Source organism: Ailuropoda melanoleuca, chromosome 2 (genome assembly GCF_002007445.2).
Source record: "Ailuropoda melanoleuca isolate Jingjing chromosome 2, ASM200744v2, whole genome shotgun sequence".
NCBI classification, from domain to species: Eukaryota; Metazoa; Chordata; class Mammalia; order Carnivora; family Ursidae; genus Ailuropoda; species Ailuropoda melanoleuca.
Window position 1 is genome coordinate 195118320 of NC_048219.1, and position 23129 is coordinate 195141448.

Consider the following 23129-nt stretch of genomic DNA (forward strand, 5'->3'; position numbering starts at 1 on the left):
AATGCCAGGTCTGCTCTACTGAAGAGCAAGGTTTTTAAAGGGAAGAGACAGAAAAACTGGGGGCTTTGCCATTTGGAGGTAACTAGCAATTTGCCAACAGAGCTCAAAATGACTGTGTAAAAAGCTCTCATCAGTTTCCATTATATTAACTGATAATTCTTCATCTACTTAGCTCTGAGAAACTGCCTTTGGGCCCCATGCCGCTGAAGAAAGCCCTCTGCTGAGATTCTGGAAGAAGAGACCTCATGGGAATATCTACACCTGTGCCAGGAAACAATCCACTGCACTTAGATGAGGCCTGGAGACTTTGGTGGTCTTCAGGGTTCATTTTACCAGAGTGAATCCAAAGCCCTCTTATGAAGAGTGGTTATTTTCGATAAAATCAACCTTTTGAAAACGTGGAGCAGCAGCAGGGTAGGCAGAGGGCAGTGAGGGCGGAGTCTGGGCGGGCTTTGCAGCACTATGTGGGAGCTTCCCGTGGAGGCTTGCACCTGAGCCTCGGGGGAGAGCACCGGGCTGCGGATGGGGTGGGGCAGTCGTTGGTTGGGGCGTGATTTTTCGAGCTATGAGATGGTGCCCAAGGAGGGCAAGGAGAGAGAAATGGGCCATGGGCCTGGGATGGAAACTCAAGGAGACACAGAAGACACAGAAGGAGGAGACACAGAAAAAAGTGTTGGTGGGTAGGAGGCGGCCAGGGCTATGGAAGCTAAGGGGAGAGAGAGTGTTACAAAATGGTGGAATTTAACCATCTTGAACATGGCATAAAGGGAGAGCAACGGAACCGAAGTGTTTGTTGGCAGAATGGATGCCCAAGAACTTTTTGAGAGCAGTTTCTAGGGAGTTGGAAGGCAACAAACAGACGGTGGTGGGTTGAGGCGTGAGTGGGGAGGGTGAGAACAGACTGGTCTTTTACGAAGCTTGATGGAGAACAAAGCAGGTGGCAGGGGTGCCTGGGATGTGCGGGGTGCCCATGGGAGCTGCCCAAAGGCTGGTGGAAGGAGGACTAATCCCAGGGCCCCTGTGAAGCTGGAGACTGCCACTCTGCGTGGTGAGAGACAAGCTTGTGTGGTCCGAGCCTGTCCCCAGCAGCCTGGTTGCCATGGTGACAGCGGTGCGTTCTGCCTGTTCTGAGTCAGAGGATATCGCTACCTGCGCGTCCTGAAATGGCAGGGACACCTGAACTTAATTAGCCTGTTTGGATAACGAATGTTGATCCTGGGCCGCATCCAGAGTGACATCCTTGCTGCTGGTGAGGTGTAGTCCCATTAGGAGGGGATGAAAATGGAAGGCGGGTCCATGCAATCAGCACTCCCCGGCACCCGGGCCACCCCTGTTCCAGTTCAGAGGCCTGTCCATTATGCACGAGACCCTGGCGCACATCCATCACGCCAGCCAACATCCCCACAGTCACCCGGCAGCCACCGCGTCCGTGGCCGGTCCTGCCAGCCCCCGCACAGCCGCATCATTGTGGGCAGTCTCAAATTCGTGCTTGGCGTCCGCACAGCAACTTGTTTGCTTTTCTGCAGCCGGTGTCACAGCACCGCACTGCAGCTCCAGAAAGCACGAGCTTCCCTCGTGGAGGCCACTGCCGAGCCGGGAAGGCTCCCGCTAGATAGAGTAACGCAGGGTAATGGTGCAGAAAATGCAGCCGCAGCCTGTCTGCTCTCATTCTTTCCTGCCCTCGCCTCGTCCACAAGCGACTGCCTGGCTGGCTTTGAGCCGCAGCCGGTGGAGGGGACGGCTCTGCTCCCGGGAGGAGGAGAAGGGAAGGGGGCTGAGCCCGGGCGTCTGCCCGGCCGGCTGTTTGTGAGAGTGGCAGGGGTGGGGCGTCCTGGGAGCTTGCACATTCCTGAACGTCTAGAGGTGAAGGACTTCTCAGGGTGGGGTGTGGAGGGCAACGGCAGAGCACGAGGGTGTGGGCAGGAGAGCGGGAATTCTGGAGCAGGGCACCTCGTCTCTAAGACCAGAGGGCCCCACGGGCGGTTTCCGGATGTGGTCTGGAGTGGCTGGGGGGTTGAGGAGGTGTGGTGGGTGGACGTGGGCGTCCACGCAGTGGGTGGAAGCATACGGGAGTGTAGACGCCTGGCACTCAGTGGCATCGCAGCTGGGAGCACCATCCAGATGCAGATTGGCCTCTGCACTCAGACAAACCTGTGTCTGGGTCCCAGCACGATCCCCAACATGCTGTGGCTCCCTTGGAGCCTTTGTCCTCTTGTGCAAAACAGGGGAAGACTGCTTCCTTCCCAGAGTTGCTGGAAGCTTCCCTGACATAAGCGTTGTGTCCCTAGGAACCTCTTCTTCCTGTCCACAGCTGTCCTAGGTGTTGGGCGTGGGGTCCTTGCACCAGGGAGCTCAGCCTTCCGGGGCCGAGCCAAGCTCAGGAGCCATCGCCGCCAGCCTGCACTTCTTTCCTGCTTTGCTGCTCACGACTGGGTGATCCTCATACATTTCACCACCTCGGGAGACTTAAGCTAAAGGCCGAGGCATCAAGCGGGGAGGCAGTCACTGTGAGTGAGACTTTTCTCCATGGGGAGATTCGGGAACGCCTCCAATCCAGGCGGCAGTCCCTGGGGGGCTGTCTGTGCTGTAGCTGTGGCTGGTGGGCTTGGCAGCCTCCTGGTTTCTTTGCTGGTGGACTTTCTTCTCTGTGCCTCAGTGCCTTTGGGATCAGGGAGCCTTTGGGAGAGAGGCCCAACCATAATAGAAGGAAGGCTGTTGACTTCCCAGGCGTGGCCGGTGCCTCAGTGCCTTTGGGATCAGGGAGCCTTTGGGAGAGAGGCCCAACCATAATAGAAGGAAGGCTGTTGACTTCCCAGGCGTGGCCGGTTGAGCAATGAGAAGCTGGTTGGGGCGCCTCTGGCTCCTGTCACCTGTGGATGCAGGTGCTGGCCTTGCTGCTGTGGTGACCTTCGGAAGGCAGGTGGACAAGCATCAGGCAGCTCCAGCCCCGGTGGCTGAGGGACTTGGTAAGAACCTAAGTCAGAGGCTGCATGTGGGGAAGGAGAGCAGAGGGAGCCCAGCCCCGGCCCCAGATTTCCAGAAAGGCAGCAGGGGCAGCCTGAGGGGCAGGCCCAGGACTCAGGGGTGAGTGGGGACCCATGTATCCATGCACGGCTGGAGGACGCATGCAGCGATCCCCCCATCCCTATCTCCTTCTGGTTGGAGTGTGCATGCCTCGTGCAGCTCTGTCTGTGCCTGGGGTGGCTCAGGACGTTTGGGAACCCAAGGTCCCAAGGCGTTCTGGGAATTATCTTGGGGTGATTCATGCTCTCCAGCACCATTAAATCCCCTGACAGATGACAGACTCTTCTAACGCAGAGCTGGACAGAATAAAGGTCCGATTTGTCCGCCGCCAAGACTCTGCCCCCAAAGGCTTTCATTTCTTACCGGAATAACACTAGCCCGTGGCTATGCGTGCGGGACTCGGCGCTTGGGCTGAGTCTCTTGGGACCAGCAACAGCAGGGCCGGTTCAGGTCTGGAGACTCGGTGTTTGTCTCTCTCCTTTGCCAGCCGCCTGCCTTGCACCGGGCCTGCCTTCGTGGGAGGTGTCTGCCGAGCCCGTATTTCATTCCCCGCCATCAGCCCTTCCCCCAGGGCTCTGCTGGCTCAGTCGCCTCATTCCCTACAGACTCCGGGGTGCAGATGAGCAGCCCGCTCTAACTGCTGATAGCAAAGCCACAACCCTGGGGGGTCATGGCAGAGAATGCTAGGGGCGCTCCGTGAATGGGAGGCTGTGCTTTTTGGAACCTTTTAATTAAGTCGTTAAGGAAGTGGATGCTCAGAGAGGTTAAGTCACTTGCCCACAGACACACAGCCAGCTCAGGTGAATGGCAGAATGAGCCCAGAACCCACGTCTCCTACTCCCCAGGCTGATGTCCAGTGGGGGCGTGAGGAGAGCTTTCCCATTAATAAGACAAAGTTTCAGATGACGTCAGGTGTGTGACACCTTGGATTACACACACCCTGTACGTCTCTTTAGATTTCTTGTCTGGCTCATGGTAACACCAGCCTTCCTGTGTCCAAACGTGGGGACTTTTTCAATGTAACAACTTGGCCAGCAGAGGGAGCGAACTCCCAGATTTCCGGATTTAATAATGAATGAGTCCTCTGAAGAGTTTCTGAAATGACAGGGCAATCAAGGCTCATTTGGGGAAGAAAAGATGGAGCTTTCATTCTTTATCCAAATCATCTCTACCTGCTAAAAATGATGTATAATACATAAGGATCGAAAGTGATTAAAATCCTTATGAATTTAATCAGAAATTCACAGTTAACCACTATTTGCTTTGGTGCAAATTGATGTGTAAGAACAATCATGTGTATCTGCAAATTTTTTTTAACTTGTGGGAAATTTGCTGGTGATTTGTGGGGGGAAGTGCGGGGGAGGGGAGCCTTGGAAAGAGAGAAACGAAGGAAGGAAGCAGTTGAGAGCGGGCTCCCCAGGGGCCCCAAATACAGGCACTGAGCAGTTCTGTCGAAGGTCTTTGTTCATAAATTTCAGGCCTCTGCTATTTATTATTATGAACAATAGGAAATCCTAATAATAACTCCTATGTGTGCCATTTGCTTTAACCAAGCAAAATTCTCTGAATTGTTTCTTACCTCTGAGTCACATGTTTGGGTCCAAAGCTCCTCCTCCCGCTTCCTTCCACACTTTCCTTCATTTTTTCCCCTAAATTATTACTCATAAAATCAAACCACTGAAGTTTTTCAAATACAAACATGTACAGGGCAGAGAGAGACGGCTGCCCCTTCATTCCCTTTCTCCCTTAAAGAAGATGTTCTTGAAAGGTGGAGACAGTCCCTGGTAAGAGTCCCCTTGGGGGGAAAGAAAAGGCCAAATGGAGAAAGATCTAAAAGCCCTCACCATCCTTTCTGTGCTGGGAACTTTCTTGTAGAAGGTTTTCTCTGTGTCTCCAATCCAAACCACGGAGGGCTGGAGCTCTCGGGCCACCTGCAAGGAGAAGGAGAGCCTTGGCTGTAAATGCATTTCTCTCTTGGTCCCCAACAAACAGCAGGACTCCATGGCTCCCTGAGATGGCTCTCAGGGGTGGGGGTGCCTGGGGGCTCCTCTGCGCAACTGCCCCCCGCTGCACAGCAGGGTGGGGGTACCACCCTGCTTCCTCTCCCACCTTTGGGGCGGGACACATGCCAGCGCTGCCCATTCCGCTCTAGGACCTGGAGCCTCGAATCAGTGGCTTGACATAAACCAATCGTGTCCTGCTGCACACAAACGGGCATTTGGGCCTCGAGTTTTAATTACAGCCTACTTGCTGCTCCCAGGTTCATTCAGACTCGCTCATCATGAGAAAAGCTGTTTCAGCACAAGGGGCCCCCCTGATGCCATTTGTTCGCCTCTGTGCGGCTGTGCCTTTGTGGCCGAGGTTTTGCCTGGAAGGTGGCTCTGAGCCCCTCCACGGCGGGCAGGGCTTCGTGCCAGCGCTGGGACGTCCCGTGGGCCTGTGAATAATTGCCACACACGGAACAATCTCTTCAAAGCGCCCCCATGATAGCAAAGTTCGGGTATTTTTGCAACAATTTGCGCTTTGTGCAAAATCGTGACAGATAAAAGCTGTCTCCGGCCACAGCAAATATAACGTTATGTACTCCTATTTTTATATTTCTTAAAGCATCATTAAGGCAGCAGGTGTGAGTTTTAACCAAGACAGGCATTTAATAAATGACGGGAAGATCACTAGGCGCCCTGTGGCCAGGTCTGTTCCTGCAGCATTAGGTGTGGGGGGAAGCGGGTTATGCACGCTTAGACAGGAGGGCAGGGAACTTGATCCTGGTGCCAGTCTGACCCCTGGGCCCTGTGCCTTCAAGTCCCCATGCTCACCAACACATTCAGAGAGGAAGCAGGACTAGCCAACCACTGTTCGGTAGGCCTTAATTTTTAGACACAGAGCCACAGAGTTTAAGAATGCAGAATGGCAAATTATAATCCCAATTCCTAGGTGGCATGGCGGGGTGCGGTCCTCACGGTGAGTCAGCGAGCAGCCGTGTGCCTGGCCAGGCCACACGCGTCACACACGGCAGCACACGCACGGTCAGGGCCGACGCTGACGCAGTGTGGACTCAGCACGCCCTCCCTGATGACAGCTCGTTCACGCTACGGCCCGAGGCGGCAGGAACCACTCTGCTCAACCAGGTTTCACAGATGGCGAAACTTAGCCGAAAGACGCCAAGGGACCTCGTCCAAGTTCACGCAGCTGGAGAGTGGCAGAAGCAGGAGGCAAGACCAGGCTGCTGGCTGCATAGTCTACTGGAAGCACTCAAGCCAGACCCCTGGCCCCTCTCCCCAGCTGTCCATTCTCTGGGCTCCTTGCTCTCGGCCCCCCGACTTTACAATGCGGCTGGCCTGCTGCGGCTCCACAGAAGCATTGTTCTGCTAAAAGCTATTTTAAGTCCAAAGCTTCCCTACTTCCAGTCCCCAGAGAAAATAAGAAAATGAGATGCTGGGGTTTAAGCTTCTTAGAAAAGAGACACTTTATAATGACAAAGGCAAAATCTTATTCTTTTCACTCCCTCTTAAAAATCGTAGCTTCAGAACAGAAAGCAGCCACGGAACAGTTTTCACATAAACCGTTGTCTCCCGTCTTTGGCTGATCGTGTGCTCGCTGGGGCAGCGGGCCTCCCCCCTCCCATGTCCACTTGGCAAGCGGCAGGTTTTCCACAGCCCACTTTTCTTAATGGGAATTGCAGATGTGAGCACCCAGAATTTCCGTGTGACTTTCCTCCTTCTGTTCCTAATGAGGTAAGCCACATCGATGGTCCAGAAATGCAGGAGTCTTCTTAGCTTGGGATAATTTCGAAACTAGCAGTCTTACTTCCAGCACCTGATTTAAAATTGTTTTGGTCACAGCGTCACATTGAATGTGCCAGCCAACAATTGTCCCCTGAACTTGTCTGCGCCATCGCAGCTTGGTGGGTCGGGGGAGAATTCCGTACTTCCTATAGTTTGCACCCGCACCTGTGAAGGAATGGCTTTGACAGGACCGTTCACCTGCTTTGGGGCTCACGGGGCTGTGCGGAGGACCTTGGTGATGAAGTGGTTTGGAGGGGCTCCGTTCTTATCAAATAAAGCAGAAGACGGTTCCCCCGTGAGTGCTTTGACAACAATGATATGAGGAATAATCGTGCGCAAAGCGCCTCGATCTCCACGACATCACTGCTGTCCTCCCTGGCCACGTGCCCCATCCCACGCCAAGCACGTCCCAGCGTCTCCCCCTTTACACACGAGGTCACTGGAGAAACGTTGGAACCCGGCGTTAGACCTAGGTCTGCCTGTCACCCCCGGGCCCTTCAATTAACCAGGGGTCACACTGCTGTGTTGGTAGACAAGATGCCCAGTTGAAAGCATCTCATTCCCCTTAACGCATTTCCTTCTCTGTCCCCTGTCGTTCCAGCAGGAAGAACTCTAAAATCGTGACTGTCTTGTGCTTCTGAGCATGCACTTTCCATTTTCCTGACATTCACAGTGGCGAGCTGGTCCGAGGACCCCTGGTGACTGTGCTCAGCTCCGGGCACAGAAGAGAGGCATGGATTCTGGGCACCCCCAAGCGGACAGCCTCTCCCACCACGAGCCATCTAAGGGATGAGACTGTTCCTTGAAGAAAAGAAGACTCAAGGGCGTGAGGGAGCTGTTTTCAAATAGTTCAAAGGCTGTCATGGGAGGGAAAGAGGGCTTTACAGTTTTTGGCCCAGAATGTGGAATGAGAGCTGTTGTTGCATGTCTTCCTTCATTAGTGCTTCTGGAGGAGCTCTGAGGTGCCAGGCGCTGTGCTCGGTGCTGGGGCCCCTGCCCTCAAGGCCCTTCCCATGGGCAGGGGGGCAGCTTCTGAGGGGGGCCCAAAGAAAATGGGCAAGGATCACTAATGACAGCACGAGGGAGAAGTGGGTCAGGCAGGGAACCAGGAATGGAGATTGCAGATAAAGGTTAGAGCAGACAGAGCTTCTGATGGTCTCTAGAAGATCACAGAGCCCGGAGAGGGGGGTGCACCGGCCATGCTGGGGACAAGAGCCGGGGGCGCAGGGCTCAGTGTCTCCTCATGGGGCTGCCTGGGGTCACAAAGGCATCACAGAGGCCGTCAAAATGCTGCGGAACTTGCTTTTATCCTGGAAGCTGTGGAGAGTCTGTTAGGGACTTGAATCAAGAACTTTGATCCTAGATGTGTTCTAGAAAAATCCCTCTGGTGGTATGTGAGGCATGACAGGCTGGTCATGTGCAAATGGATGGCAGGAGCTCATAAGTGAAGGAGGGGGGTGGATGAGCCTGGTGAGGGCTCCCCACGAGTGGGGCCAGGGGTGAAGACGCCAATGGAGCAGAAGGGCTCAGGCTGACAGGGAAGAGCAGCACCGGAGAGAACAAAGGGCCCAGAAGAAAGAGCCGTCCCCAGGGCCGAGGGAGGTCAGGGATGCAGGAAGGCAGGGGGCAACGGTGGCCAGTGCTGGCCCAAGGGCCTGGCATTCTGGAGGTCCCTGGTGGCCTTGGCAGGGCATGGAGGGGACAGAAGCCAGGTGACAGGGGGCTGAGGTGTGAATGGTCAGAGACCGAGACAGGGAGCGTTCTTTCAGAAGGATGGGGAGCACGGAGACCAGAGGTGGCATGGAATGGGAGGGGAGTCAGGAGAAGACCTCGGAGGGAGAAGGGCTGTCTTCCTTCCCCAGGGAGCGGGAGGGAAGGATTGTTGCTGGTGCAGGCTGCACGTCTCTGAGACAAGGGTTGTTTGCAGGTACAAAGGGAGGACAGACCAAGATTTAAAAACATGGAAATTCGCGGAAATTTGGTCCTTTCTTATTGTTACTGCAAAAGCAGTATTCATCGGCAAAATTTTCAGAGTCCATATCCAGACACACAGACAACAGTCTTTGCCTCCTCCCTTTAAGTGAATCGTCAAACATTTCCTGTCCTTACAGACCTTCCTCGACGTGTGTATTTGCTAAAACGAGATTGTTCCTCCAGCACTGCCTTACGTTCTGGTTCACGCAGGTGAAATTTATTTATCCAACATCATCTTAACACAAAGTCCCATAATTTACTGACCGAACCTCCTGTTTTTGAATCTTTGGGACGTTTCTGCCTTCTCATGAAATTAAACAGTGGTTCTATGGGTTTTGGGGACACATGACGGGTCATTCCCTTAGAACGAGGCCACACCCGCAGCTGCTGGGTCGCAAGGCTTGTGTTGTTCACGTTTTTGCTCATGTTATCTTCCTGCCCACCTGGAGATTCTCTGCTCACACTCTCTCCAGCCGTACGTAAGTGGATCTGTTTTTCTACAGGCCTCTCCTTAACAAGTGTTAACAATAAAAAACTCTGCCAATTTGTTAATGAAAAATGGTATCCTTTGCTCTTTTAATTTTCATTTAGCAATGAAAAGTCTTCAGTTAAATTACCCACAGATAGTTTGAGGTCATGGGCAATGAGATGTAATTAATTCATAATTGAACTTTTCCGGCTACACTGGACAGTTCATTTAAGCTGCCAGTAGAGGGCTCTTCAGTCCTATCAAATATAACTGCAGGGTTTCAGTTTTGTGGCAATTCTGGAATGAAGACGAATTTCCACCAACCAGTGGTTTTTCAAATTCTGGGGAGCTCTGTCAAACAATTAAAGACTTCTTCTATGTGAGTTTTGTGCTTTGATCTTTTGTAATCTCGAAAGAAATGTTGTCGAACATTCAGCATCAGAATTGGATTATCTTGGGTTACAATATGGTGGCTCCACAATGAAAGTTGTTTGTGTTTGGCATGTTGAATTACTAACACGATTTGCCCAAATGACTCCTGGAAGCTTTGGGAGTTCTCTCGGAAAATGTCCTATTTTGCATGCCTTAGAGAAACTGATGAAAAACCAGCTATTCTTTCCCCAACGTTGAGTCTCAGAAAAGGACCACCCACTCATTCATCCAAACATCCATCATCCATCTACCCACCCACCCACCATCCATCTATGCACCCATCATCCATCTATCCAGCTACATACCCATCCACCCTTCCTTCTTTCCTTCTATCTATGCTTCCATCCATCCATCCATCCACCTGCCATCCAACCATCCGTCTACCCACCCATCCTTCCATCTATTTACCCTTTCTTCCTTTGTCTATCCATACATCTATCCACCCCTGTACCATCCACACATCTCCCCACCCATCTTTCCTTTCATCCATCCATCCATCCATCCATCCAACCATCCAACTGCTGTGGATGGTGAAGCTGTGATGTGTGAAGCTTAGTGGTGGGAGCCACGAGTGTGTGGGGACTGAGAGACACGGTCCCTGGCTGCATAGCGTGTGTAGCTTCTGCGTCTAAATGGGAGTTGATGGGCACAGGGAAGCAGCCACCAGTGAGGAGCTGCTGTGCTGGGGAGGAGCTGGAGACGTGTGGGTTACCGGGGGAGAGGGGAGGCTCATGTTCCCAGGCTGGAGTCACTTGGATTCTGTTTAAGTACTTAAAATGTGAAGACATTTTGTTCTGTAGTTCCACTATTTAAAAATATTTAAAATTTCAATTTCTTTGCATTACCTTTTATGAGATTGCAGAAATTACTTCAAGTCCTCACTGGGTGTTAACTGGGATAAACCATAAATGATACTCGAAAGCAACACAGAAGTGTATTAAAGAGTCAGGAGCCCGGCTGGGCTGACCCTGTACGGGAAGGAAGGTAAACGGAGGCAGAGGAGAAGACCAGGGAGGAGCCAAGCTACAGGTCCCGTTGATAGCCTGTGCTGTGAGGGGAATCGGGTCAGTGCTAGCCACAGGAACACACTGATGTGATTGCTGATATCGGGCTGTCTTCAGGGGGAAGATGTCTGAATGCTGGTGGGATGAGGCTTACAAATCACTTGGACTTCCCTTTGGAAACCCCTCTTCTTCCCAGCTCACTCCCAGCCACACCAGGGCTAATGGCTTCACGCCAAACTGCACCGCTGAGCCGACTTTGAGCAGCCCAGGGTTCTGGCCTGTGTGCACGTCCCTGCTCAACTTCCCATGCACATTCCAGCCACATCCACAGCCTTCCCGGCTTCAGGTGTTTCCAAACTGGTTAACACTCTTTTAATACCGGTGGACTGACCCTGGTCCTAGCCCATCCCCCCTAGCCTTCCACGGAGCAGGAGCAGAGGGACACGATATTTATGGTCACTTTCGGTCCACAGGATGCCGGCACGTCCCTTACTGACAGACGACGTTTGGGGCACCCACGGTCTGGGGCCCTTCCTCCCTGTGGAGTCCGCTCAGCCCTCCGTGGGGATGTGGAGACACTCTGTAGCTTCAGCTCGGTTTTGCCATGAATCTAAAACTGCTCTGAAATATAAGGTGCACACTAAAAAAAATAAAGGTTCTGATGTCCATGCGCACTCCCTTCCTCAACCTGAAACGGTCTCCATGCTGCAGTGAAAGGTGACCTGGCCTCTGACGGCAGATCCATTCAGGACTTGGGGTCACCGCCCCCCCGCTCTTCTTATTTTCATCTCTGGTGCTGCACCAGAGCCCCTAAATTTTGCTTCTGTCCCCTCCCCCCTCCCCTCCCCTCACTCCCTCCTCCCCTCCTTTCACGGGAGCAGCTCCGTGGTGTGCGGTCAGGTGTACCAGGTGTTTGCTTCATCCTGATTGAATTCTCCTTGTGAAGGTGATTCCCGTAGTTATTACATTTACTACATATCTGTGTGTTTGGAAAAAAAAAAATCCACAAACAGAAACAATGTCTTTGTTTGGGTTATTAATCAAGAGTATAAGTCATGGATGAGCTGTAGAAACATAATTGGCTGGGCTCTCCATCACCTGACTCCTGGACCAGCTGTTTATACCAGCACATCTGGGCACGATCCCTTGGCATGCGGCCACAGGCTGCTGGCTGTGAGCCCAACGAGGAGCCCCTGGTGGGTGATGCCAAGGCGCAAATGGCTTCTTTTTGTCCAGACATGCAGGCCAGTGTGGGCCATGTGGCCAAGACCCGCCGCCCGGGGTGGGAGGTGGCCTCCCTCCAAGTCTGGCCTTCACTGGAGGACAGGGAGGGCTCAAGGACCACAGGGAGGAGAAATCATCTCTCCCAAGACCTGGAGCATGAGACAAGGAGTTCTCTGCCCGGTCTGCCTTCCTGGCTCTGCTGGGGTCCCCTCGGCCTTCTCCTGGGAGGCCTGGAGGGTCAGGACAAGAGGGTGCCGGACAAGGGGGAATCCGGAAGTTGTAGGAACCCTCTGGGGTGCCGACGGCATGCGGTAGCTTCCAGTTCCTCATCTTCTCATGCTGAAGTGTCCTCAGCTGACACACTTTGACCCAGGGATGCCCTGGCCCTCTGGTCACTATGAGGGCACGGCAGCCACAGACTGGGCACGATGGACGCTTCCCTCCCCCAGGGGCCCGTTGGGGCCTATGTGACAGCTCTGGGGTCAGATCCAGATGCCGGCCTCTTTGTTCTTTTGTATTTGGGGTCAAATTAAGCACTTGGAGCCTCACTTTTCTTGTCTGCAAAATGGGGACTTTAATTCCTGCCTCAGCGGGGTTTGGTGCAGTTAAAAAGAAAAGTGTGTGTAAAACCCTGTCGCATGTGCCAGACTCCAGGCCAGGGGAGAGTCCTTCCGGCTTTTCCATCCTGATTTACCGTCATGAAGACCTGAGGAGGCTGGTGTCTTGTCTTGATAACAACTTCTTTTCTTCCTCTTCCTTCTCCTCCTCTTCTTAAGATTTAGCTATTTATTTTAGAGAGAAAACAAGACTGGGGTGGGGGGATGGAGGGGCAGGGGGAGTGGGAGAGTGAATCTTTTTTNCCAGAACGCCGGGATCACGCCCTGAGCCGAAGGCAGACGCTTAACAACTGAGCCACCCAGGCGCCCCAGGAGAGTGAATCTTAAGCAGCGTCCATGCTGAACATGGAACCCAATGTGGGGCTCGACCTCAGGACCCTGAGATCATGACCTGAGCCGACACCAAGGGTCAGATGCTTAACTGACTGTGCGCCATCCGGGTGCCCCCTCCTTGATAACTTCTTTTGTTCACAAAACGTGTATTAAATGGTAATCATTTATCACATTTCTTAATTGTTAGATATATTTCTAATTCAGATGTGTATTCTTTTCCACATATACCTTTAGCATAGGAGGGAATTTAAGATAACAGTTGCTCACTTGTACAGTAAACTCATTTCTTCAAGGAACTCCCTTATCCAAGCTGTTAGTCCATTAGCATTATTGTGTGTAAAGCAAAGGAACCCGCCAAAAATCATGATCACCAAATGGACTGGAATTTGTGCCCATGAAAGCAAATCGGAGGCGCGTTTCTGCGCCGTTTCCCCGCGTGTGCAGAGTGCGTTGCGTGAAGCCCTAAGTGCCACCAGCCAGAAGGGCGGTTAGGAGCCGTTTCCTAACAGTTGCATTCTTGACTTCCTGGAGATTAATTCAGGGATAAGGATTCTTTATAAGGAGACGTGATGAGTAACAGGCCCTTCTGTTGTGGTTCACCTTCTCCTGCAAATGCCGAGGATCCCTGTTCTGCCGCGTGCCAGCCACAGCCCGTTCTATGGCTCCCGGAACGCAGGAAGGCACTATGGCTTCCTGCCCTTGATCTTCTGGCACAGGCATAATTTCCCGCTCTTCTTTGGTTAATTAAAAGCAAATACCGCTTTCCAGTGTAGATCGCTGCTCTGTCAGTCACACCAGGACACAGTGGCCTCACTGCACGTGATTTTTAATTGAATGACACCCACTCCTGAGACCTTTGCGTCTCTCATTCATCAGTTACACACATGGTAAAGGGGAGGCTTAATGAGCTATGTGTCAGGCACTCCGACATGGAGTGGCCTCAGTGGATAACCACATTCTTCCACATTTTGATAACCTGACGTTCGGCATTTTGGGGCCTACAGGATGTCAGGAGGCAATGATTCTAATAAATGCAAAGATAGCTTACGTGATATCAAGGTAACCTCTCAGCAGCAGGAACAACAACTTCTTGATCATGCCATTGGCTCTGTCCTGGGGTTCTACCAGGAGTAGGCGAGCCATTCGGTAGAAGGGAGAAGAGGCTTATTTCCGCCCTACTTCAGTTAGAGGCAGAATCATGCAGTGATTACACTGGCGGCTCTGAACCCAGACTGTACGGGCTCCCATTACAGCACCGCTAGCCAGGAAAATTGCTTAAATGCTTTGTGCCTCAGTTTTCTCATCAATAAAAGGGGATAATGACAGCGCTTCCCTCATAAGGTTGTTGTGAGGATTGAATGAGTTAACATAGAGAAGTGCTAGAACAGGATCTGGTAGATATGGATGCTAATGAAATGTCAGCATTTTAATATTTATATGCTTCTGTCTGTTACTTGACAATGTCAAAAAATTACGTATTTAGAATGAATGAATTTATGGTTTTATTCCCGTGGGTGGGTGGGTGGGGGAGGAGGCAAGAGGATAGGTTTCTTTGAGTTTTCTTCTGAAACACTTAGTGCTTAGAGCTTAGTGGGTAAGCACATGAGGCTACAAGCCAGGCTGCTGGGCCTTAAATTCCAACTCATGTTCAAATCTTTGTCTAGCCTCAGAAATGTGCTCGCATGCTGGGAGATTCTGAGAAGCTAAGTGGAGAGCAAGAGCTGGAAAATTAGAAGAACTGAGCGTACACCTTAGCCTTTGCCAAGTTCAAGGTGCTTGTTCAACACCTCAGGCTTTCCATTTAAGGTTCACTAAAGTGAAGATGAAGTTCTAGGACGAAGAGTTTCACCTTAGACGAAGGGCAAAATCAAAATAGACCCACAACAACAAAATGGAAAACGAAACCTTTGCAAACTCAAGCTGATTGGCCAGTAATTTAACTACCTGTCAGAATAAAGCCCAGCATGCTCAGATTATCAACAACATATCATCCAAGATGTCTAATATGCAGAGAACCCTTATTAACGATATGAAGAAACAGGAAAACGTGACACATGGTCAAGGAAAAAAGTCAAATAGAAACCAGCTCCAGGGGCGCCTGGGTGGCGCAGTCGTTAAGCGTCTGCCTTAGGCTCAGGACATGATCCCAGCGTTCTGGGATCGAGCCCCACATCAGGCTCCTCCACTGGGAGCCTGCTTCTTCCTCTCCCANTAAAAGTCAAATAGAAACCAGCTCCAGGGGCACCTGGGTGGCGCAGTCGTTAAGCGTCTGCCTTTGGCTCAGGACATGATCCCAGCGTTCTGGGATCAAGCCCCACATCAGTCTCCTCCACTGGGAGCCTGTTTCTTCCTCTCCCACTCCCCCTGCTTGTGTTCCCTCTCCTGCTGGCTGTCTCTGTCAAATAAATAAATAAAATCTTAATTAAAAAAAAAAAAAAAAGAAACCAGCTCCAAGATGACCCAGTGTTGGAATTTGCAGACAAGAACTGTAAAGCAGCTCGTAAGTTGACTTAAAGGAAAAGATAGTCATATTGAATGGACAGATGGAGGATTGCAAGAGAGAAATAAAAATCTATAAAAATAAACAAAGTTAAATTCTACAACTGAAAAAATATGAGAAATACAAAAGAAAAAATCCACAAGATAGGCTTAATAGCAGATCAGCAATGGTAGAAGAAAAGGTAGGTAAACTTGAGTAAAGATGAACAGTAATTATCCGATGTGAAAACTAGAGAGAACAAGACCTGAGGGACTCATGGAACCATGTCAAGCAGTCAAATATACACGTGATTAGAGCATCCGAAGGAGAGGAGAGAGAATGGGGCAGAAAGAATATTTGAGGAAACAGTGGCCCAAATTTCCAAAATTTGGTATGAAACATACATTTATGGATTCAATGATCACAGTGGGCCACAAGCAGTTTAAGTACAGGATAAAAACAAAAACACCCAGCACATCACAGTGAAGCTGAGAAAAACCAAAATAAAGGGAAATACTTGTAAGCATTCGGAGAATGATGACACATGACATACACGAGATCAACAGTTCGGATTTCTGATAACTCTTTATCAGAAATATGGAGGTAAGAAGATGATGGAATAACATTTTTAAAGCGCTGAAAGAAAAATATAGCCCAGAATTCTATATCCAGCAAAACATACCTTCAAAAATGGAGGTGCTATAAAGGCATTTAAAAATAAATCAAATGGAAGCTAAAAAATATTTGTAGCCACCAGACCTTCAACAAAAAAATGCTGAAGAAGTCCTTCAGCTAAAAGTAAAATGACAGCAGGCGGGAACTTGGATTGGGGGAAGGGAACACAAGATCACTGAAAAGAGTAAACATGATGAGTATAAAATGCTAAACACCCCCTCTTAGTTTCTTTAAAAGACGAATGACTATTTAATATAAATAATACCACTTTATGGTGGTGTTTATAACATTTCTAGATGTAAAATGTATGATAAAAATATAAAGGACACAAGATAACAAATGAATTACATTGTTCTCACATTTTATGTAAAATAGCGCAATATGAACCATGCACACTGTGCTGAGTTAAAGAATGGCTATTGTAACCCGCAGGGCAATCACTGCAAAGTAAGAAAGAGGCACTGCTAGAAAGACCGTAAAGGAATCCAAATAAAGTCATGAAAAGTACTGAGTTAACCCAAAAGAAGACAGGGAAGGACAAACAGAAGAATAAAAGAAGAAACGGGCAATGGAGAACAAACAGCAAAATGGCGGACCTAACACAACCAGACGAATAACCGCATTTAGTGTAAACGGAGCAAAGGCTCCAATTAAATGGCATATGTTTGTCAGGGTGAAGAAGAAAGCTGTCCACAAGAAATGCACTTTAACTCTGAAGACATCAAAAATAAAAGAGTTATCGAGAGAGCTGCTGTGGCTCTGTTAGCATCAGGGCAGGTAGACTTCAGGACAAGGAGTATTGCCAGAGACAATAAGGGACATTTCATAGTGATAAAATAACCAAACAGGAGGTCACACCAATCCTAAATGTGGACACATCTCCCAACGGCATTTCAGCATCTGTGAAGCACAAACCGACAGAAGGAGAGGGAGAAATACAGAATTCCACGATCACGTTGGGAGGTTTCGATACCCTATGGCAGGAAGTGATGGGACAAGTAAATGACTAAAAAATTAGAAAATGAACAAGGAAGTCACAGAACAAGAGACAATGTTTGCAGTATGTATGTCTGGCAAAGAAGTTGTGTCCAGAATATACAAAGAACTCTTGAAAACACCAGACCATGCGGTGAAAAGTAGGCAAATGACTTGAGCGGATATTTCAAAGCAGAAGTTATATGAAGACCAAACAACCCATTAAAAGGGTGGCTACACGGTTGTGTACATTTTTCAAAGCTTGCACTTAAAATGTATCCTTAAGATCTGTGCATTTCACCGTATATAAGTTTTACCTTGATAAAAATGGTGCAGGAGGGCAAAGAAGAGAAGGACCTAGGTTTGAACCCCATCGCGGCCACGTGGTCTTGGTGGCTTTGGGCAAGTTACTGAAGTTCTCAGAGCCCCAGTGTCTTGATATATAAATGGGATGAGGATGGACCTTTCACGGGGCTGCTGCGAACATTCAATGTAACACCATAAAGAGGTGACCCAGGTGGTCCATACGAGGCGAGGCGCTCTATTACACAGCTTAGTGGTCTTTACTCCCCACCCACCTTCCGCCCCTCCCATCGCCCAGCTCTTCGAAATTCTCTCTCCACGGATTCCTGCAGAGCACAAGCAGCGGGGGAAAGGAGAGGGGGAAATGTCCTGACCCTTGCCACAGCCAGGGCGGCCACGTGGCTAAGAGAATGAAATCCCATTGCCATCACGTCCTCACTCTGGCTGTCAACACGGTGTGGGAAAGGAACCATTCCTACGGGCAATGAGCTACTGTTCACATAGAACCGTGCCTCAGAGCCCCGGAGAGCTGATGCGCCTGACACCGCATCCCAGGTGAGGGGACCTCCTGGCTAGTGAGCGTCTTCATGCAGGAAAAGCTGGCTTATGTGGCATTCTAGCAACCAAAAGTGAGTTAAACAGCATAAAGACAACCTTGAGGTACTCCATGAAATAAAAATTAAACCCTGTCGAGTTTTAATATTAAATGTGAATATTCTGTATCAAAATGCTTGAAAACTTGATAATCCTTATGTGTATATAACCATATTGTGTCTCTATCTATCTATCTATCTATCTATCTATCTATCTATCTATTTGCCTAGCTACCTATCAACACCTGTCTCTCACCATCATCGTCCATATCTAAATGATATCGGAGAATCCTTGCTTTTAGGGCTGACAGGATCATTTGGTCTGTTTCATTTTGGTGGTATAAGGCAGAGACGCAGGGAGGTGAAGAACTTGTCTAAGGTCATGGGCTGGGTAGTGCACGGATCTTCTAGGATATCCTATCCTCCAGCCCAGATCTGATGGCACAGGTACCCCCCCGTGGCCAGCTTAGCTTCCCGCAGCCTCCTCGGTAACACCTGTGTGAGGAGCGGATATGCCCAGGGAACCGTACCTTGGCAACTCACGCCATGTGCGAAAGAGTACCCCAAAATGCAAGTGATTGATGCTGTTACTGAAGGAAGGTGGGCTGGAGATAGAAATCGGGGCTTCCGGTTTCAGTGACACGTGGGGCATTTCAGGAAAGGATTCCTGCGGTGGACGGGACAGTAGGGGTTGTTTATGCAAAGGAAGAAGCTGTTTCTACCTGTTGGGTGCTCGGCCAGGTGCAAGGACGAAGTGATTTACAGCCGGATGCGATGGGGAGTTTAAGAGAGATGGGCGCGTCAGCCTAAGGAAATCATTGGCAAGGGTCCGTGCTCGTTGGTGTAAGAAAATTCACGGCGGGATCTGAACATGTAATTGGAACAAGGGAGGGGCGCTGGAAACCAAGAAATGCACCAAGTACCTTGACCACCACGTGCAGCATCATCTGTAGGCCGTTTTTGCCGGGGTACTTCCCCGCGATGTTAGCTGCGGACAAGTTGAAGAGGTTCGCTCCCGTTTCGGTGCAGATGGCGTGGACCAGCATTTTCTTCCCTACCCCCGATGGCCCTGCCAGCAGCAGGGATTTCACCAGAGGAGCCTTCTCGTGCACCGCTGCAGAACCTACAAAAGGCAGAGGCGAAGGCTCTAAAATCCTGCAGAGGAGCCAAGCGGCTCCGAGACGAGGATCCCTCCAGGCTGTTCCTGCAGGAACAGTTTCTGCAACCGTGATGAATGCGTCCAAAGCATTTCTAACTGGAGGCCCATCCCCCGTCTGAGTCGGCCTGTGACCCCTTTGATCTGCATGTCAGGGCTCGAGGTGGGGGTCACAGGATCTCCTTACTCATTCTGTACGCGGCTTCCCTGCTACCCCTCTCCCTAGAATTTCCCCCAAACTCCTAACTCTAATGAACATTCCTGCAAACACTTAGCTCTGGCATGTTTTTTAGAGGGGGCGTTTTCTCTGCTTGTCGGCAGTGGCGTTACATTCTTTGAAAGCGTAGGAAAAGGAATGTGGACACACAGCTGGTGAGGGGGGCTGGGAATGTTCATTCGTGGTTCTCAGGAGGGAAAGGGGAGAAGCAGGAGCCAGGTGTAGTAGCCGGGCTTCCTCGACCTGCCCCGGGTTCCAGCCTGGCAGCAGGGGCTGAGTCAACCCGACACCTCTTGATGAAGTGCCTTGAGTCACTACGCAGGCACTCGGAGGCCCGCCACACTGCCCATCTCCTCCGGGCCTGAGCGGGACTCGGGCTCGAGCATCTCCTGTCGTCCTGAACTCAAGCGGAGCGCACGCTGGCACCAAGCGATTATAAAATGACATCCTGGAAAGTGCTGTGATCAAAACATCTACTATCACGTTGCTTTGGGCAGTGACTGGGCAGTTTGATCAGTTGTGACTATGTCCATATTACGATTATTAAGGTGCCTTTTTTTTTTCTAGTGTAACTGAAAAGATATAGGAAATTTACCAAATAATCAGGAACATCAACTTGGAAGCCAGTTTTGAGTGAGCGCTGTTTAAAATGCAGTGACGTCAGTGTGCGTTATTTGTGATACGTGAGGGGTACGGTAACGCAATGTGATAAAGGAGATTCTGTTGCTCAGGGTAAGAGAGCCACGTCATTCACTGGGTGGTCCACTGAGCACCTGGTATTGGGGGCTGCTCAGTTCGTGGCCCTGGTTGGGGGCCGGTGGGGAAGAGTCAGGACTTGCTGTAGAGAGTTTATGGCCAGGACGGCAGCTGAACCTGAGTGGATGTGACCAGGAGGGAGGCAAATAGTGCTTGGATCCGTGCGAGCCACGGAGGGTTCAGAGAAGAACCCAATTCCAGGCCAGGTGGGATGGGGGCCTCAGGCCCGACTTCTGGGAGAGAGTGTCACCTGAGCTGGCCTCTGAAGGGGCAGAACTGGAACATGTAGAGACAGGGACCCTTGAGAAGATGCTGGGTGAGAGGGCACAGTGGCTGCGGGCCTGGGGTGGGAAGTCAGGCAGGTGCCGGCGAGCGGCAGATAATTCCTGCTGGTGATATGGCAGGGGACAGAAAGGGGCTGGGGAGGGAGACTGGTGCCAGCCGTAGGGGTCCCTGGGAGATGGCTGAGGGTTGCAGATTTGCCAAGGGTGCTGGCCGAGTGTCCTCCTCCCTTCCTTTTCTCCCTCCTCGTTCTGTGGGGCAGTCATATTTCTGGGAGGGTAAGTGGGTGAACACTGACCAGATGCATCCTGGGTGCTCCCTTATCTGCCCAGGGGGCTTGGAAAGCTCACACCTCATCCTGGGAGCCCTGGCTGAGGCTCTCGGGGCTTTGGAGGCCAGCGGGTGCTTGTGTTGCCTGGCCAGGGTGCAGAGTGGCCACATGGCGTGTCCTCGGGGCCCTCTGCTGAGTGGCCGGGTTGGCTAGTCCTGGCAGTGGGGACCTGAACACAGGGCCAGCAAACGCACTCTGTGTTGACACTGGATATGGTTTTAGATCTATGAAATTTAAAGGAAGCACCCGAAGGCAGATCCGTAAATCTCCTTGTCTGTCTGGCCGGTTTGTGCCTTGCACACACACACACACACGCACATACACACACACACACACACACACAAGTCCTGAGAAGAAACGCCTGCTGGCCCTGGGGCCCGGGGAGGTCAGCAGCCATAGGGACTTCGGGTTCCGGTGGGATGCTTCCTGAGTATCGTTCTTCTGATGCTTTTAGGCCCTCTCGGAAACGACATTCATCGGTTTGTATCCTTGAGCCAAGGATCGAACATCCCGCCTCCCTCAATGATGTCTTAAGAGTTCCATTGACAACATGCCGGGTCTTGGTGCTCTCTGCTTTACTGCTTTCCATCACACTGTGATGAGGGCTGTGGGCTACTTATTTTATTTGCATGGGCCTCGTAAATATTGCATATTAATTTTGTTGACCCCCAAAGTATCATATACTTATTTATGATACAGATTTTGCATATATATGAAATTTAGGTTGACCCCCAATTCCATTTACTACCTCTGACATTAAGTTAAAAGAGGAATGAACTGTTTCTTGCCAATAAGTCTAAGCCAAACTATTCCCATATTATTTTAAAGCCAGTTAAACAAATAAAACACGATTTCTATTTCAGAATTGTCGTCAGAGCCGAGCCTGGCTGCCCCAGATGACTCAGGTCACACACATAAAAAGGTTATTAATGGTGAGAGCCAATGAGAGCAGCAGAGAGCGCTGCGACAGAGAGCCCTGCCCTTTCTGCACCTGTCGGCATTCCGCAGAACTGTGGGCCGTTGGTCTGAACAACCACGATTGAATCTTATTTAGTAGTTAGCTTGGATGTCTGTGAAAACCGGCGGAGCCTTGATCCTTTAGATTCATGAAATACACTTTCGCCGGTTCATGAAAAGCCGGCTTTGCTAAGGACCTAGTAACAGAAGCCTGTGTGTAAAAGGCCAGCCTAACATTAGCCCTTTGTCTAATTTGATTAATTTTAATTGCAGGTGCTTGCTCTAGTTATTATCTCTCCAGATGACTGCCGACAGGACCTTCCGCCCAGAATGTTAAGCAGGTGCTCAGAAGTGGTGCAGACGTGCTCCCCGGGTAGCACCTGCCTGTGCTCTCCGGGATGCACGGTCATAGTAGAACTATCCTCACTCAAAATCCTCCGCACCAAGAATTCAACCCGGAAGATGCTGCCGAAGGCAGCAAGCAGTGTGCCCCTGCTTCTAGGAAACGCCCACGGGGCGTGTGGAGCCTTTATTTACCTAGTGGCAAGATCCCGTACAGGGCGATGAGCTGTCGGACGTCCAGGAGGGAAGGCATGGGCTCTATGGATACCTGGCGAAGTGTGGTCCCCAGGTAGCTGTATTCTCCTGGGGGAACAGAAACAGAGGTTGAGTAAATGGGAGACTGTGCCGGTCCGAGCCGCGTGATCTTGGCACCTGCAAAACTAACACAGAATACATAGTCAACATTTCTGAGCAAAGAGAATGGGGTTGCAGAGGGTCACGGAGAACACATCTTCTCTCAGACAAAGGCTTGAGAAAACCCGTCCACTCGTGAAAGCACCTGCCTCTATCCTGGCTTCAGTGATGGGGCGTTCCGTTGCATAGGACACTAACCTCCAGGATTTCCAAAAATAACCTTTGCCTATTGAATATGTGAAGAGGAACAAAGTTCTCAAATGAAGGACATACAAAGTAGACTAAAATATGGTAGGCTTTATTTAATTTATATTTATAGTCCAAGCGATTATGCCTAACATTTGCATAAACTTTAAAAATAAATTATTTAAGATCAATGTGGAATTTGTACTGGAGCAGTGTAAATCTGAACCTAAAATGCAGTCATTTGAAAGGAAGGCTATGAGTCTAATTTAGGATAAATAGAAACATCTCCTTTCGCGGGTAAAGTTCATTTACATTTTTATCATTTTCAAAGGATTACCAAAGGAATAATACAGAAATAAATCTTTACAGGTTTAATTAGAAGGCATCAAAGGTCTTAATTGTAACTCGTCATAAATCTGAAGTGTTATTTTCTAACTAATTTAGATAAGGTCACCAAGAAAATTAGTTTGCCTGTCTCCATTTGTCATGAGGAGGGACCTTTCCATGCTCAGACAGTTCTCTCTTGATTTGTACCTGGATCTGAAGGAAAAATACTCAATGCGTGAGTCTCAATGTCTTGATCATTTTTTTCTTCTGACTCTTTCTTTCTGTAAGGAGTATGGATCTTGCAGAGCTTTTGATGTGCTACAAGTATGTCCAA

General features: G+C 50.2%; 1 protein-coding gene across 1 annotated transcript in view; it reads right to left on the minus strand.

Moving 5' to 3' along the window:
- The window catches only part of IQCA1 (IQ motif containing with AAA domain 1), a 172483-nt gene that overhangs the window by 19313 nt on the left and 130041 nt on the right, over positions 1-23129 (minus strand). The window contains exons 14-16 of the mRNA XM_034655460.1: positions 22124-22231; positions 18811-19010; positions 4869-4955 (exon numbers count right to left, since the gene is read on the minus strand). Of these exons, the coding sequence (XP_034511351.1) occupies positions 4869-4955; positions 18811-19010; positions 22124-22231 (395 nt within the window). The remainder of the gene's footprint in view (positions 1-4868; positions 4956-18810; positions 19011-22123; positions 22232-23129) is intronic.